The 16,607-nt window shown below is 39.5% G+C and overlaps 2 protein-coding genes across 4 annotated transcripts in view; one reads left to right on the top strand and one right to left on the bottom strand.

Moving 5' to 3' along the window:
* Window positions 1-16,607, top strand: part of PDS5A (PDS5 cohesin associated factor A) — a 128,382-nt gene that overhangs the window by 20,154 nt on the left and 91,621 nt on the right. The gene's annotated exons all lie outside the window — the stretch shown is intronic.
* On the bottom strand, window positions 13,542-14,657 carry LOC116754079 (proline-rich protein 11-like). Its single transcript, XM_032632225.1, is given in 3 exon segments — window positions 13,542-13,780; window positions 13,783-14,064; window positions 14,067-14,657. Coding segments are annotated over 3 exon segments (1,071 nt in total). The 5' UTR covers window positions 14,617-14,657.

Raw genomic sequence — 16,607 nt, 5'->3', positions numbered from 1 at the left:
ATATAATCTTTTAAGATTGTATTATTATCTTTGTTTTATAGACAAAGAAGGACTTATTTATTTATTCAAGTCACATATCCATTGAGAGGTAGAACAGAACTCACACACATGGTCTGAATAAATCCAGAATTTAATTTGTGTTCTTTTTGTGCTCTAAGGAGGAGATCAGTTTCAGAGATCAGGGTAGAATGAGTGTGTATGCTCATCAGTCCTTAGCATTGTTGTCTCAGTGGACTCAGCCAGTAGGAACCACTCTGGGTTGGAGATTGACAATCAAAAAATTACCAAAATCTGGGATGGCTGTAGGCGCAATACTATTAGAGTTTGACTGAAATGGCTACACTTGGGTGTAGGCAGACAGGGAGGTAAGTAAGGAAGGAGGGGCCTGTAGAATATGATTGAAGATTTAGAATTCATATTGAAGGCAATGACTAGATTTAGTGAGAACAAAAAATGAAGGAGTTAGGGGTGGAATGTTCTAAAAGGATTTTTAACCACTGGACCACCAGGGAAGTCCCTAAAAAGGAAACTTTTTAAGAGGTAAAACACTTTGTAATGAGGTTCAAGATGTGACTCAAGTAGGATGAAGATGAAAAACATTGGTGAGATAAATTAGTGAGAGATGCTTTCAGTAATTCTGAGACAACAGGTATGAACTATTTGAGGCAAATTGGGGCATGTAGTCACTCTGTGACTAAGGAAGTATAATGCTGGGATATTGATTGGGTCTTTGATCTAGAGTGAATTGTAAATTTAAATTCTTAGTCTGGGAATTCTGAATTGAGAATCTGAAGATTTACGTCTAAATCCTGGATCCTCTTCTTACCAACAATGTAACCTATATAAAATCATTTCTTTGAAGTTTTTTCCTCTGTTGAGAATGGGTATGTTAAGACTCTCCCTCCGTCCCCCATAGTCATAGTTAAGGGTTATAGACTACACACGCTACAAGCTAATGTGTTTTTCCTCCCAGGCCTAGGCTTTGGTTTTGTGGTCTTACAATTCCTTGGGACTTTTTCACTTTGTAAAAGGCATGCATTTTGCCTTGCAAAAGATTGTCCTGTCTTTGAACCTTTGCAGTCTCCCTTAGTTTCTCTGGGTGACTCTTTTTTGCCCCTCTATGTTTGCTTAGAACTTACAGGAGGAAGAGAAGTCTATATGCTATAGATGTCAATGCCCAGTGGTTATATAGAAAAAGCCATGGGTAGCTTACTTGGCTTACATTGTCTAGGGCGATTATGTGTCTTCCCTTTCAGTTACTCTCTTTCCTGATGTTGGAAGGTGGCTTGTAAATCACAGCTCTCTCAGTTGAACCTTTTTCATTGCCTTAAAGGGACCTTAACATTTAAAAGAATATTTTTTTGGAAAGATGTGAGGCTTTTATCTCTCCAGTTCATTTTTTAAAATAAATTTATTTATTCATTTATTTTGGGCTGCGTTGGGTCTTCATTGCTGTGTGGGGGCTTTCTCTAGTTGCAGTGAGCGGGGACTACTCTTCGTTGAAGTGCACGGGCTTCTCATTGCGGTGGCTTCTCTTGTTGCGGAGCTCGGGCTCTAGGCCTGCGGGCTTCAGTAGTTGTGGCATGTAGGCTCAGTAGTTGTGGCTCACGGGCTTAGTTGCTCTGCGGCATGTGGGATCTTCCTGGACCAGGGATCGAACCAGTGTCCCCTGCACTGGCAGGTGGATTCTTAACCACTGTGCCATTAGGGAAGTCCTCTCTAGTTCATTTTTATTCATCTGTATTGTCTTGTTTTAAAAACATCCTTATTGAGAGGTAATTCATATACCATGCAATTTACCGATTTAAAGTGTACAATTCACCTATTTAAAGTGTACAATCCACCTATTTAAAGTGTACAATCACTGGTTTTAGTATATTCACAGATACATGCAACCTGCAATGTGTGGCTTGTGGGACCTTAATTCCCCAACCAGGGATTGAACCCGCACCCTCAGCAGTGAGAGTGCGGAGTCCTAACCACTGGACCGCCAGGGAATTCCCTGGAACAGCGGTCCCCAACCGTTTTGGCACCAGGGACCAGTTTTGTGGAAGACGGTTTTTTCCACGGACGGCGAGGGAATTGTTTCGGGATGATTCAAGTGCATTACTTTCATTGTGCACTTTATTTCTATTATTATTACATTTTAATATATAATGAAATAATTATACAACTCCCCATAATGCAGAATCAGTGGGAGGCCTGAGCTTGTTTTCCTGCAACTAGATGGTCACATCTGGGATGATGGGAGACAGTGACACCCGAAGTGTCTTGCTTATGTCCAGTCTACTCTGTAATCTCATTTTGGCTGCTGTCACTGCAGAAAACCCTGCTTCACAAAGATAGGATGTTGTAAATCGAAACAGGCTTTTCAGTGCTTTTGTGGCAATCTCAGGATATTCCACGACTTTAATCCAGAAGGTACAGAGATTTGAAGTTGTCTCAAACATATTTTTAAGGGCACCGTGATTTGCCATCTCAAGCAGTTGATCCTCTTCTCACACGGACAAACTCAATTCACCTGGCTTATTCACAAATGGGTCGCAGATCCATTCCTTTCCAGTTCGGGGGTCTTTTGTGCTTGGGAAGTAATGCTCAAACCTTCTGAAAGCTGAGATAGGTGATGATGATGCACCAGCTGGGAGAAAGAAGGCCCTGGCTCACCCTATTTCGAAATCTCTGCTAATGTTTGAAACATGTCAAAAATCCCAATGTTCACTTGTCGTCCCCGTAATTCCAGTTTGGCTTTGAATGCAGCCACTTTATCTGCCGACTTGAACACAGTTGTCATTCTCCCCTGAAGTGACAGAGTTCATTGAGCAGGTTGAATATGTCACACAAGCAAGTTTTGTGACCCTTTCTTTGTCACTGAAACGTGCTGCCACTGGTGACTGTTTTTCTAAAAGAAATCTCTGGAGTGGCTCTCTTAACTCAAAAACTCTGTCCAGTGATCTACCTTTAGAAAGCCATCTCACAGAGCTGCATGAACGGATGTGAGTTAAGGGCATATACTTTAATGTGGTTGATAATTTTAATCACATCCTGTGAAATGTTGTTAAGTTCAGGTGACATTTTTCGGCTAGCCAGCATTTCTCTATGGATGACACAGCATGTAGACTCACATTCAGAAGCGATCTCTATGACCCGAGTAGTAAAACCAGAAAGCCGTCCAGTCATGGCAGCCACTCTGTCTATGCATATACCGACACAAAATGACCAGTTCAGTTTTCCTGATATGTAATCATTCAAAGACTTGAATAGTTCTGTAGCTGTGGTGTTGGTTGGCAACAAAAGTGCACATAACATATCCTCATCCTCCTGAAAAATATATATCACAAAAACAAGCATTGTTGCCTTGTTGTCAACATCAGTAGACTCAGCTTGGATTGCGTACCATGGTGATTCATTAATCCTCTCTAACAATGTGCCTCAGTATCCTCTGCTATTTCATCAATTTGTCTAGTTATGGTGCTAGCCGAAAGAGGAACATGTGCCGCCTTTGAAACTGCAGCCTCTCCTAAAAGTTCTTGACAAATGTCCTTAGCAGCAGGCAGGATCAACGCTTCACGATAGTAAAGGGCTTCTTAGCTTTAGCAATGTGGTTAGCCACTAAGAATGATGCTCTCAGTGCAGACACATTTGATGAAGTGTTGGCCTTCAATAATTGCTTCTGTTCTTTGTGTTCACATTTTTTTTTCTTTTGAACAATTCCAAAGGCTTGTCTTTTGATGCAGGGTGCTTGGTCTCCATGTGGCAAAGCAGTTTTGAAGGTTTCATGGCTTCGTTGGGTAGCCAGTCGCTACATGTTACACAAAGTGGGCTTGGAGAATGTGAATCACCTGTTGCAGTGAACCCGTAATTTAAGTAGGACTCTTGGTATTTTCTTTTAAATGCAGCTTTCTTTTTGTTGGCAGTCTTAAAGTCTTCTGTTGTCTCATTATTGGGTCTTTCCCCCTTTTCCAACAAGCTCTCCAGTGGTGTTTGTTTTTTACTCATTTTGGCTAGGGTTAGCTTGTGGGCTTACCAGACTGACTGAGACAAGTGCACAGTGTGGGAAAGAGGCGCGGACGGAAGTGGTAAATAAAATAATGGTGGGCCACGCGCAGACTAAAATAAGTGTCGGATTCTGACTTAAAGCCTGCCACCATATGCAGCTGTACAACTGAAGTATGTCCACTCACTTGCCACTGTAAAGCCTGCCACCAGATGCAGCTTAGCTGTCACTTGCCACTCACTGATAGGATTTTTTTTTTAAAGATTTTTTTGATGTGGACCATTTTTGAAGTCTTTTTTATTGCGTTTGTTACAGTATTGCTTCTGCTTTATGTTTTGATATTTTTGGCCGTGAGGCTTGTGGGGTCTTAGCTCCCCAACCAGGGATCAAACCCACACCCCCTGCATTGGAAGGTGAAGTCTCATGATGCTAATGATAATCTGTATTTGCAGCCAGTCCCCAGCGCTAGCATCACTGCCTCAGCTCCACCTCGGATCATCAGGCATTAGATTCTCATAAGGAGCACACAACCTAGATCCCTCACGTGCGCAGTTCACAGTAGGGTTCATGCTCCTATGACAATCTAATGCTGCTGCCGATCTGACAGGAGGCAGAGCTCAGGTGGTAATGCGAGCGATGGGGAGCAGCTGTAAATACAGATGAAGTTTCGATCTTTCGCCTGCGGCTCACCTCCTGCTGTGTGGCCCAGTTCCTAATGGGGGTTGGGGATCCCTGCCCTAGAGCAATTTTATCTTCTCAAAAAGAAACCACCTGCCCTTTAGCTGTCATTCCCATATGCCCCTCCAGCCCTAAGCAATCACTAAATTGCTTTCTGTCTCTGTACATTTCCCTGATTTGCACATATCATATAATTGGAATTATATAACATGTTGGTCTTTCATGACTGGTTTCTTTAACTTAAGATAATGTTTTCAAGGTTCATCCATTTTGTAGCATCAGTACTTCATTCCTTTTTACAGCCAAATGATATTCCATTGTGTGGATGTATGAAATTTTGTTTATCCATTCATCAGTTGATGGACATTTGGGTTGATTCCACCTTTTGGCTATTAGGAATAATGCTGCTATAAATATTCATGTACAGGTTTTAGTGTAGACATTTTTACTTAATTGTTAGGTCATATGTAACTCATTTGAGGAACTGACAAACTTTTCCAAAGTGCACCATTTTATATTCTCATCAGCAATTTCTTCACATCCTCATCAACACTTATAATTTTCTTATCTGTGTAATTGACTTTTTGATTCTAGCCAACCTAGTGGATGTGTAGTGGTGTTTTATTGTAGTTTTAATTTGCGTTTTCCTGATAACTAGTGATGTCAAGAATCTTTTCATGTGCTTATTAGCCATTTGTGTATCTTTTTTGGAGAAATATCTATTCAGATCTTTCTTCCATTTTAAATTGGGTTATTTGTCTTCTTATTGAATTGTAAGTGTTTCATATATATAAATATTCTGGATATGAGTTCCTTATCAGTTATATGATTTGCAAGAATTTTCTTCTGTTTTGTGGGTTGTCTTTTCACTTTCTTGGTGATGTCCTTTTTTTTAAAAATTAATTAATTAATTCATTTATTTATTTTTGGCTGTGTTCAGTCTTCATTGCTGCGCAGGCATTCTCTAGTTGCTGCGGGCGAGGCCTACTCTTCATTGTGGTGCACAGGCATCTCACTGCAGTGGCTTCGCTTTTTGTTGCAGAGCAAGGGTTCTAGGTACGGTGGCTTCAGTAGTGTGGCACGCAAGCTCAGTAGTTGTGGCTCACGGGCTCTAGGGTGCAGGCTCAGTAGTTGTGGCACACGGGCTTAGTTGCTCCGTGGCATGTGGGATCTTCCCAGACCAGGGCTCGAACCCCTGCATTGGCAGGCAGATTCCTAACCACTGCGCCACCAGGGAAGCCCGGTGATGTCCTTTGAAGTACAAACGTTTTTTATCTTGATGAAGTCCAATTTATCTATTTTGGCTTTTCTTTTTGTCACACTTTTGGTATCATATCTAAGAAACCATTGCCTAAATTAAGGTCACAAAGATATATGACTGTTTTCTTCTAAGAGTTTTACAGTGTTATCTCTTACATTTAGGTCCTTAATCTGTTTTGGTCAAATTGTTCAAAATTTAAATTGGTCAAAATTTGTTTTGTATATGGTTTGAAGTAAGGGTCCAAGTTAATTCTTTTGCATGTGGATGTCTGGTTGTTCCAGCACCATTTATTGAAAAGGCTATTCTTTCCCCATTGGATGGCTTTGGCACGTTTGTTGAAAATTAGTTGACCATTGCTGTATGCATTTCTTTTTGGACTCTTAATTCTATTCCACTGGTTTGTAAGTCTGTCCTTGTGCCCAGTACCACACTTTCCCCCCGCCAAGTTTTATTGAGATATAATTGACATACAGCGTTGTATAAGTTTGAGATGTACCACATGATTTACATATATTGTGAAATGATTACCACGGTAAGTTTAGTTAACCTCCATCATCTTGTATAGATTTTTTAAATGTTTCTTTTCTTTGTGATGAGAACTTTGTTTTCCCCAGTCCTGTGGAAGTCCTGCAGTCAAATCCCACTTGCACATTCCCTGGGGATTCCTAGTCCTGTTGCCGGACCCCCAGGCTGGGAAGCCTGACGTGGGGCTCAGAACCTTCACTCTAGTGGGAAAACTTCTGTAGTATAATTATTCTCCAGTTTGTGGGTCGCCCACCCATGGCTTTGGGATTTGATTTATCGTGATTGTGCCCCTCCTACCATCTCATTGCAGTTTCTCCTTTATCTTCGGACGTGGGGTATCTTTTTTGGTGGGTTCCAGTGTCTTCTGTCAATGGTTGTTCAGCAGTTACTTGTGATTTCGGTGCTCAGCAAGAGGAGGTGAGCACAAGTCCTTCTATTCGGCTGCCTTCCACAGGGGTCTGTGATGAGAACTTTATACACCATATTAATTGCTGTTGCTTTGCAGTAAGTTTTGAAATCAGGAAATGTGAATCCTCCTACTTTGTTCTTTCTCAGGATTAACTATTCTGCGTGAACTTTAGAATCAGCGTGTCACCTTCTACAAAGAAGTCAGCTTGGATTCTGATGAGGATTGCATTGAATCTATATATCAGTTTGGGGACTGTTGCCATCTTAACAATGCTAAGTCTTCCAGTCCATGAACATGGGATGTTTCTTCGTTTATTTAGATCTTTGACTTCTTTCAACAGTGTTTGTAGTTTTTCAGAGTATAAGTTTTACACTTCTTTTGTTAAATTTGTTCCTAATATAATTTATTCTTTTAATGCTATTGTAAATGGAATTGTTTTCTTAATTTCATTTTCAGATTTTTCACTCCAAGTATTTAGAAATCTAATTGATTTTTGTATATTGATCTTGTATTATGCAACTTTGCTAAACTTATTAGTTCTAATTGGTTTTAATGAATTCCTTAGGAGGAGTTTTTATGTGTAAAATCATGTAATCTGTGAATAGAGATAACTTTACTTCTTTTCTAATAGATGCCTTTTATGTCTTTATCTGTCCAGCTGCCCTGGCTAGAACCTTCAGTATAATGTCAAACAGGAGTGGTGAAAGCAGACATCCTTGTCTTGTTCTTAATCTTAAGCATCCAGTTTTCCACCTTGAAGTATGATATTGACTGGATTTTTCATGAATGCCCTTTATCTTGCTGAGGAATTTCCCTTCTATTCCTAGTTTCTTGAGTATTTTTATCATCAAAGGGTGTCAGATTTTGTGAAATGCTTTTTTGCATCTATTAAGCATCATGTGATTGTTGTTTTTTATTCTACTGATATAATGTATTAGATTAATTGATTTTCACATGTTAAACCAACACTGCATTCTTGGCATAAATCTCACTTGGTCGTAATAGAATTCTTTTTATCTGTTGAAGATTTGGTTTGCTAGTATGCTGCTGAAGATTTTTGCATCCATAGTCATAAGAGATACTGGTCTATAGTTTTCTTGTGATTTTTTTGTCTAGTTTTGGCATCAGGATAATACTGACTTCATAAAATGAGTTGGAAGTGTTTTACCATCTTTCATTGTTGGGAAGACTTCTGGGAAAATTGGTATTCTTTACATGTTCAGTACAATTCAGCAATAAAGACATCTGGGCCTGGGCTTTTCTTTGTTTCTAGTTTTTGATAATTCAGTCTCTTCCTTTGTTATAGGTTTATTCATATTTTCTTTTTTTTTTTTTATGTGGTACGCGGGCCTCTCACTGCTGTGGCCTCTCCCGTGGCGGAGCACAGGCTCCGGACGTGCAGGCTCAGCAGCCATGGCTCATGGGCCCAGCCGCTCCGTGGCATGCAGGATCCTCCTGGACGGGGGCACGAACCTGTGTCCCCTGCATCAGCAGGCGGACTCTCAACCACTGTGCCACCAGGGAAGCCCTCTATTCTTTTTTAATTGAAGTATAGTTGATTTACAATATTATGTAAGTTTCAGGCATACAACAGTGATTCACAGATTTTAAGGTTCTATTTCTTAAGTCAGTTTCAGTAGTTTGTGTCTTTCTAGAAATTTATGCACTTCATCTAATTTATTGGCATATAATTGTTCATAGGATTTCTTTATAATCCTTTTTGTTTCAGTAAAATCAGTAGTAATAGCCCCTCTTTCATTTCTGAATCTAGTAATTTGAGTCTTCTCTCTCTTTTCTTGGTCAGTTGAGCTAAATTTTGTCCATTTTGTTTGTTTTCAAAGAACCAGCTTTTGGTTTTCCCTTTCTCTAGCAGTCATCAAGTTCTTCTGGGCAGAAGTATTTTGGGGCAACTGATAATAGGGAGACTTTGCCCAATTCTGCTTCTCTGCCACTATCTAGTCTTTCCCACTGTACCCCTTTTTATCTTGCCCCTAGGGAGGGAATTTCCCTGTACTTACTATTGCTTATTTTCTGGCTCTCACTGCTTGAACCATAATTAATTCCATCTGTTTTTTACCTATATATATATATATATATATATATATACATATATATATATATACTTTGCTTGAACCTCATTATTCCTTTCTTTCTTTTGTCCAAATCTTAATCCATTTAACCTTAAGGAAAGCCAGCTGCTTTTCGTTGTGGGTTTTTCATTTTTTGTAGATTATATTCCATTATAGCTTATTAAAAGATATTGTGTAATTCCCTGTGCTATACAGTTGTTGTTGCTTATATATGTTACGTATAGTAGTTTGTATCTGTTGTTTGTATCTGTATCTGTTAATCCCATACTCCTGATTTCTCCCTCCCCCACCTCTCCTCTGGTAACCACAAGTTTGTTTTCTATGAGTCTGTTGCTGTTTTGTATATAGATTCTTTTTAGATTCCACATATAAGTGATATCATATAGTCTTCGTCTTTCTCTGATTTATTTCACTAAGCATAATATTCTCTAGGTCCATGCATGTTGCTATAAATGACAATATTTCATTCTCTTTTATGGCTGAATAATATTTCTCTGTGTGTGTGTATGTGTGTGTGTGCACGTGCGTGACATCTTCTTAAGCCATTTGTCTGTTGATGGGGACTTGGGTTGTTTCTGTGTCCTGGCTATTGTAAAGGGTGCTGCTGTGAACATTGGGGTGCATGTATCTTTTCAATGTTCTGAGTAAAAAGACCTTAAATTATGATTGATCATTTTAAGAATAGGGCAAATGATCCACCTTTATCAAGGAAAGGAAAGTTAGAAAACCGAAAGTTAAATTAATATATTAAAGGCATCTATTAAGCAGCCATGTACCCCCATCTACATTCTCTACCATAGTCTTCACCTAATTACGTTGTGAGAAAAGTAGGCTTTATGAGCTGGCCTGGGAACATAACCACATATAGTAGTTCTAGCACTATAATATAGTGTAGTTTCTATAGTATACTCTCTCTCTATGTATATATTTTATTTTTCTCTAGTCATTTTGGATAACCACTCATCATATTATACTATACTATATATAATGTATGGATTAAGAATGGTAAGAGGTAGGTAAGAGTGATTAGCCACACAGCCTGGATTTGAGTTTTTATGCCCTTGAGCAAATTACTTAGCTTAAGTTTCTCATCTGTTAAATGGGTATGTTAATAATGCCTCCCACAAAGAATCATTGTATTATATGGGTTAATAGTACATTTAAGTTACTTGAAATATGCCCAGCACATAGCAAAAATCAGTAAATGTTAGCCATTAGTACTATTACAAATAATTCACCTATTAAAATATGCATTTTGAATTGCAAATTTTCTCTATGAGGATCAAACTGTAGAATAACATTGATTTGTGCCATCACTTGTTTTGTCCTTCTGCCTCACAAGTACTTGGAATTAGAGAACATCTGTGGTTACATTAAACCAAAAGTCAAAACCTCTGCAGCCTCAGTGAAAGTGTCAGACCCTCAGTCTTTAAGGCTAATATTTTAGGACCTTAAGAATTTCCCTTAAAGCTAAAAATAGCTTCCATGATGACTGTCTCTTTTATAGTCAGTGTCCAGGTTATTTTTAGAATCCTAGTATTCAGGGTATTTTTAGAACTCTAGCAGTACCAGCTTATCTTGAAGGTGGAAATAAATGGAGTAAAACATTTCTTGTAATTCAGAAACTTTCAGGAATCTTTGTGAAGTGTAGTTTTGTAGTATATGCTTGTTAAATGGTTTGGGGCTGATAGAATGAGTCTTTAAAATATAATTTGGTTTAGCTCTCAGGAAGAGTACAGTGAAATGTGTAGCATCTAACTTTTCTATACCACACAATTTAGGTATGAAATAATAACCTTGTCTCATTAAAGAATAGTGACCTTGACTAAGTATATGAGTAACAAAAAACAAATTGTATCTTCAAGTAGGCTCTATTGGTTTATTAGAAAAATAGGTTATTGAGTTTTTTCCATAGAGTAACTCAATTTGTTAAAATTGAAGTAGCTGTATTGATACTCTGTTGTTGGTTTGTTTTTTGGATTTGACACATAAGAGAGATCGTATGGTATTTGTCTTTCTCTGTCTGACTTATTTCACTTAGTGTCCTCTAAGTCTGTCAGTGTTGTTGCAAGTGGCAAGATTTCATTCTTTTCTAATGGCTGAATAATATTCCATACACACACACACACACACACATATACACATATGTATGTATACAGAGTCTACAATTTCTTTACATTCATCCATCAGTGGACATTAGGTTGTTTCCACATCTTTGCTATTGTAAATAAAGTTGCAATGAACATGAGGTTGCATTTATCTTTTCGAGTTAGTGTTTTTGTTTTCTTTAGATAAATACCCAGAAATGAAATTGCTGGATCATATGATAGTTCTATTTTTAATTTTTTGTTTTATCTTAATATTAGCACTTAGTCTTGAAATATATATTGATTGCATAGCTATTGACAAATCAGAAATTTAGGGAGATTTCTGTTCTCAGACTTGATCAACCACTGAAGTCTAGAGCGTGTCAAAAAGTACACTAATAGGTTTCATTCCTTTAGAAAGTATGCATTTATATCTTACTTTATAAGACAAATGTAGAGCCCTTAGGAGATTACAATCTTCTTGAGGACACATAATTTTCATACTAATAACCGCAGCAAGGAGACACTGTAAGATAATTGCTTTGTAATTGGTACAGTGTTTTCAGTTCAAAGGAGTCAGTGATTCCTTCAGACTAGAGTGAGTTAAGCAGGGCTTCAAGAAGAGGAAGCAGAATTTGGGCCAAAATTTTAAGAGCAGGTAAGATTTTTTTTTTTTTTTTTTTTTGTGGTACACGGGCCTCTCACTGTTGTGGCCTCTCCCGTTGCGGAGCGCAGGCTCAGCGGCCATGGCTTATGGGCCCAGCCACTCCGCGGCATGTGGGATCTTCCCGGACCGGGGCACGAACCCACGTTCCCTGCATCGGCAGGTGGACTCTCAACCACTGCGCCACCAGGGAAGCCCTAGAGCAGGTAAGATTTTAATAAGAGTACTGAGGGGTAGAAGCAATTCTATGACATATTCACATATTTTTTCACCAAGTGTTGAACTCTTTCCTATGCAAAGCTGTAAAGATGCTCAGGATGCTTTTTGAAGATAATGAATAAACCTAGTTTGATTGGAGTGGAGAGTGGAAATCAAAATAACATTTTATATTTACATACTATAAATATATACATTTATATATATAAATATATATACACATACCTACACATAAAGGTAAGATAAAATTATAAATTGATTATGATGTGTTTTTTTTGTTTGTTTGCTTTTGCGGTACGCGGGCCTCTCACAGTTGTGGCCTCTCCCGTTGCGGAGCATGGGCTCCGGACGCGCAGGCCCAGCGGCCATGGCTCACATGCCTAGCCGCTTCGCGGCATGTGGGATCTTCCTGGACCGGTGCACGAACCTGTGTCCCCTGCATCAGCAGGCGGACTCTCAACCACTGCGCCACCAGGGAAGCCCTGATCATGACATTTTAAATGCCATAAGGTATTATCAGTGGGAAACCATTGTTTTATTGGAGTAACATTAAAATAGATGTTTTAAGAGTAACTTAGAAGCTCTGGGTTTGATTTTGAGACTTAAAGAGACTAAAATTGGGTGTGATGTAATAAGGGCCTAGAGTATGGAGTATTAGAGTATTAATACAGTTTTATCAACTGTATTAGTATGAAGGTAACTTACTTTTGAGAAGAGTAGTCTGGGCACTTAAGAATACTGAAGTTTTCTTAAAAGGAATTTACAATGTAGGTACAATGGAAAGACATTCTATTTTTTTAAATTAATTAATTTAATTTTTTGGTTATGCCGGGTCTTAGTTGCAGCAGGCAGACTCCTTAGCTGTGGCTCCAGGGCTTCTTAGTTTTGGCTCGCCAGCTCCTTAGTTGCAGCATGTGGGCTCCTTAGTTGCGGTATGTGAACTCCTAGTTGCAGTATGCGTGCAGGATCTAGTTCCCTGACCAGGGATTGAACCCCGGGCCCCTTGCATTGGGAGCGCGGAGTCCCATCCACTGTACCACCAGGGAAGTCCCATGGTATTCTGATTTTTAAGGTCACATTGGAGTTTTTGCTTCAAGTTCTTTTGGAACAGTTAGGATTGAATGGGGGATGGTTTTACTTCTTAATTGCTTATAGGGAACAGAAATAAAATCTAGAGGGTCTGGTTTTTTTTATTAAGTTTGCAGCCCTTAATGAGTGCATGAGCTTTACAGGCTGAAATACTTTGCTTTTCAATTACCTGAGAATACCCAAGATGAATGGGCACCAGGTTATTTTCTTAATGTCATAACTGCACCTGTAGAGTAAAAATTAGAGTTATCTAGTTAACTTGAATAACCTCCCAAACTAAATTGGGTAGTTCCAGGATAAACATCACTTTCGGGATTGCATTTTCCCATCTGTTCTATTAATGATCATATAAACTAGAAAATATCCTAACACTCGCTTTCGCTACTGTATGGGCTCCATACATACTTTAATTCTTCGAATGAATTATATATTAACATAATTACTTATACATACTACATTAAAAAAAGATTGGGGTAATATTATCTGTATATTTCATGGATCATCATATGGAGTCAGGCAGAGGTGGCATCAATTTTGTTCATCAAAGCTGCTTGTAGAAAGTGGCAGAGTTTGAGTTGGGCTTCTAGGGTGAGCCAGCTGAAACTTTCTCTTCAAGGCCTGGGTCATTACTGGGGTCAGCCCAGTTCCTGTTTCCATATTTTCTTTATTGGTAAGTGGAGTTCCACCTGGGCTCCTCTCTACATCGACTTTTCTGAGTAGTTTCCGCAGATCTAACTGGCTTTTACCAGGAGTAATGAAGACATTGTAACTCGAGTTGATAACACTTTGAACTTTCGTTTCAGGGAAACGCGCTGCAGGTCAGAGACAGTAACTAGTGGATTCTGTGCCTTTGGTGATGGTACAAGCGTCCTCCTTTCATCAAAACTCTGTGTCTTCTTTAATTTCACAGTCAGTAGATCTTTAACTGTTATCTGCATGGGTCCACTTTTTTTTAATGGTCCAGCCTCAAGTGCTTTAGTGAGATCAGATTTTCTGAGCAGCAAAGGTGCTGTCAGTGGTGGAGGCGGAGGCAGAGGCAGGGGTGGAGGAAAAGATGACTGGATGGCTGTGGCAGTGAGGCAGGAAGTACAGCCCCGGAGTCTCCAGGGGTGGTTAGAGCACATGCAGGCACATTTGTAAGTTTACCACGCATGTGACCCATCTGACCACAGCTTGGACAGGAAGAATTTTCTGAGACGGCCTTCAGTGCTTCCTGGAGCTTGCTTAATTCATTTCCCAAAATGAGAAACCATTGTTTTAGACTCTGAAGTTCTTGGTGGCAGAAACGGGATGGGAAGATGGTGTCTTTCAATACTTCCAAACTCTGGGCCATGCAGTTCTGAAACCAATTGTATGTAGACCATACTCTATTTGTCCAAAGCTTTACTGAATCTTTAAAATTGGGAAATTTGAAGTTCCAGGATGGTCTTAGTCAGCTTCTGCTAAGGGGTGTATCTGTTGAAGGAATAACCACTCTTTCTGGTGACGGTGGCAGAGGGGGAGGTGTAACTAGCTTAGACTGAAAGTGAGAGGCTTCTTTTCTTTTGAAAAATCTTTTCACTTTGGCTTTTAGCTTTATTCTTTGTTGCTTGAACTTGGGCATGGTTTTAGGCTAGAAGTCCGGGGATTCGATGGAGTCCCGGCAGTGGTATCTCCCTCGCCATAAAGAAAAATTCAAAAAATTAAATTAAAAAATCAAGACATACTATTAATGTGATAATTTAGTCACTTGAACTTTGAGCTTTAGGCCCCAAAGTTGCTCTGATGTGAACACACTTCTAAAATTATCATCAAATATGTATTAGGTAGACTTAAAATTTTTGTAATTGTGTTTTTTGGGTTTTTTTTGGACACACCGCACGGCTTACGGGATGTTAGTTCCCCAACCAGAGATCGAATCCATGCCCCCTCCAGTGAAAGCACGGAGTCCTAACCACTGGACTGCCAGGGAATTCCCTAATTTTTGTAGTTCTAATGGCTTATGCATTAACTATACCCCTGCCTCGCCTGCTTCTCTCAGGTTTCACCTCAAATGTATATTAGATAAAAGGATTTATGTTAAAAATAATTAGGTGAAACCAGAAAGGAGTGCATATTGGCAAATAGCTCAGTGCTCATTCTTTTTTTAATAAATTTATTTTATTTTTGGCTGCGTTGGGTCTTCGTTGCTGCATGCGGGCTTTCTCTGTTGCAGCGAGTGGGGGCTCTTCTTCGTTGCAGTGCGTGGGCTTCTCTTGTTGCGGAGCACGGGCTCTAGGTGCATGGGCTTCAGTAGTTGTGGCACCTGGGCTTAATTGCTCCGTGGCATGTGGGATCCTCCCAGACCAGGGCTCGAACCCGTGTCCCCTGCATTGACAGGTGGTTTCTTAACCACTGTGCTACCAGGGAAGTCCCTCAGTGCTCATTCTAATCTGGCAGTCCATGTATATATTTACAGAGTGAAGCACCATATTAATATAAAACTATAAGGCTTATTTAACTCCAAAACTTACGTGTTTTCATGTGGATTTTATTTTTGTTCTTGAAAGGTTAGTGTACATGTAGAGATTGTCTGAACTAGTCAGTTTATTCATAATTCAAATACTGAGCACTGTGTATAAGGCATAGTTTTATAGATTCTGGTACTACATAAATTAATACATTTTATTGCCTTTGCAAAACTTAAGTCTAGTGCAGGAAAGACAGAGAATAAGCAAGTAAAATATGAGGAAAATGTTGATAATGTAAAAGCATGTGAGAATTAAAATGGTGTCCTGGAAACTATTAGATTAGTAATCTTGAGACCTGGATTTAATTATCAGTCCTAGACCTGCCATTAACCCACTGTATTTCTTCAATTAACAATCCCCCTCCCTACACCTTCTCTTTTTTTTTTTTTAACTAAATCACAAGTCTGTTCAATTTAAATTATTTATTTCTTTTATTTTTGGCTGTGTTGGGTGTTCGTTGCTGCGCACAGGCTTTCCCTAGTTGTGGCAAGCGGGGGCTACTCTTCGTTGCCATGCGTGGGCTTCTCATTGCAGTGGCTTCTCTTGTTGCGGAGCACAGGCTCTAGGTGCGCGGGCTTCAGTAGTTTTGGCACGTGGGCTTAGTAGTTGTGGCTCACAGGCTCTGGAGCGCAGGCTCAGTAGTTGTGGCGCACGGGCTTAGTTGCTCCACGGCATGTGGGATCTTCCCAGACTAGGGCTCGAACCTGTGCTCCCTGCATTGGCAGGCGGATTCTTAACCACTGCACCACCAGTGTAATCCCCTTCTCTTATTTTTAAATGGAAAATTTCTGAAGTCTTTACATTATCTAAAATATGATTAGGAAATACCCTGGCGGTCCTGTGGTTAGGACTCCTCGCTTCCACTGCATGGGGCATGGGTTTGATCCCTGGAGTAGGAACTAAGATCCCACATTCTGCATGCCAGGTGGTGGCCCTGCCCCCCAAAGGTGATAAGATTAGCTCCTTTAAAAGGAATCTAAGATTCTTATGGTACATGTAATTTTTTTTAACTTTTCCATTTTTTATTGTGGAAAAACTTCAACAAAAACAAAAGTGAAGAAAAGAGAATAATGAACTCCTGAAGCAAATCTCAGATAGCATTTCA

The sequence above is a fragment of the Phocoena sinus genome, chromosome 5, assembly GCF_008692025.1.
Source record: "Phocoena sinus isolate mPhoSin1 chromosome 5, mPhoSin1.pri, whole genome shotgun sequence".
Classification (NCBI taxonomy): Eukaryota; Metazoa; Chordata; class Mammalia; order Artiodactyla; family Phocoenidae; genus Phocoena; species Phocoena sinus.
This window is presented reverse-complemented; position numbering and strand designations above follow the sequence as displayed.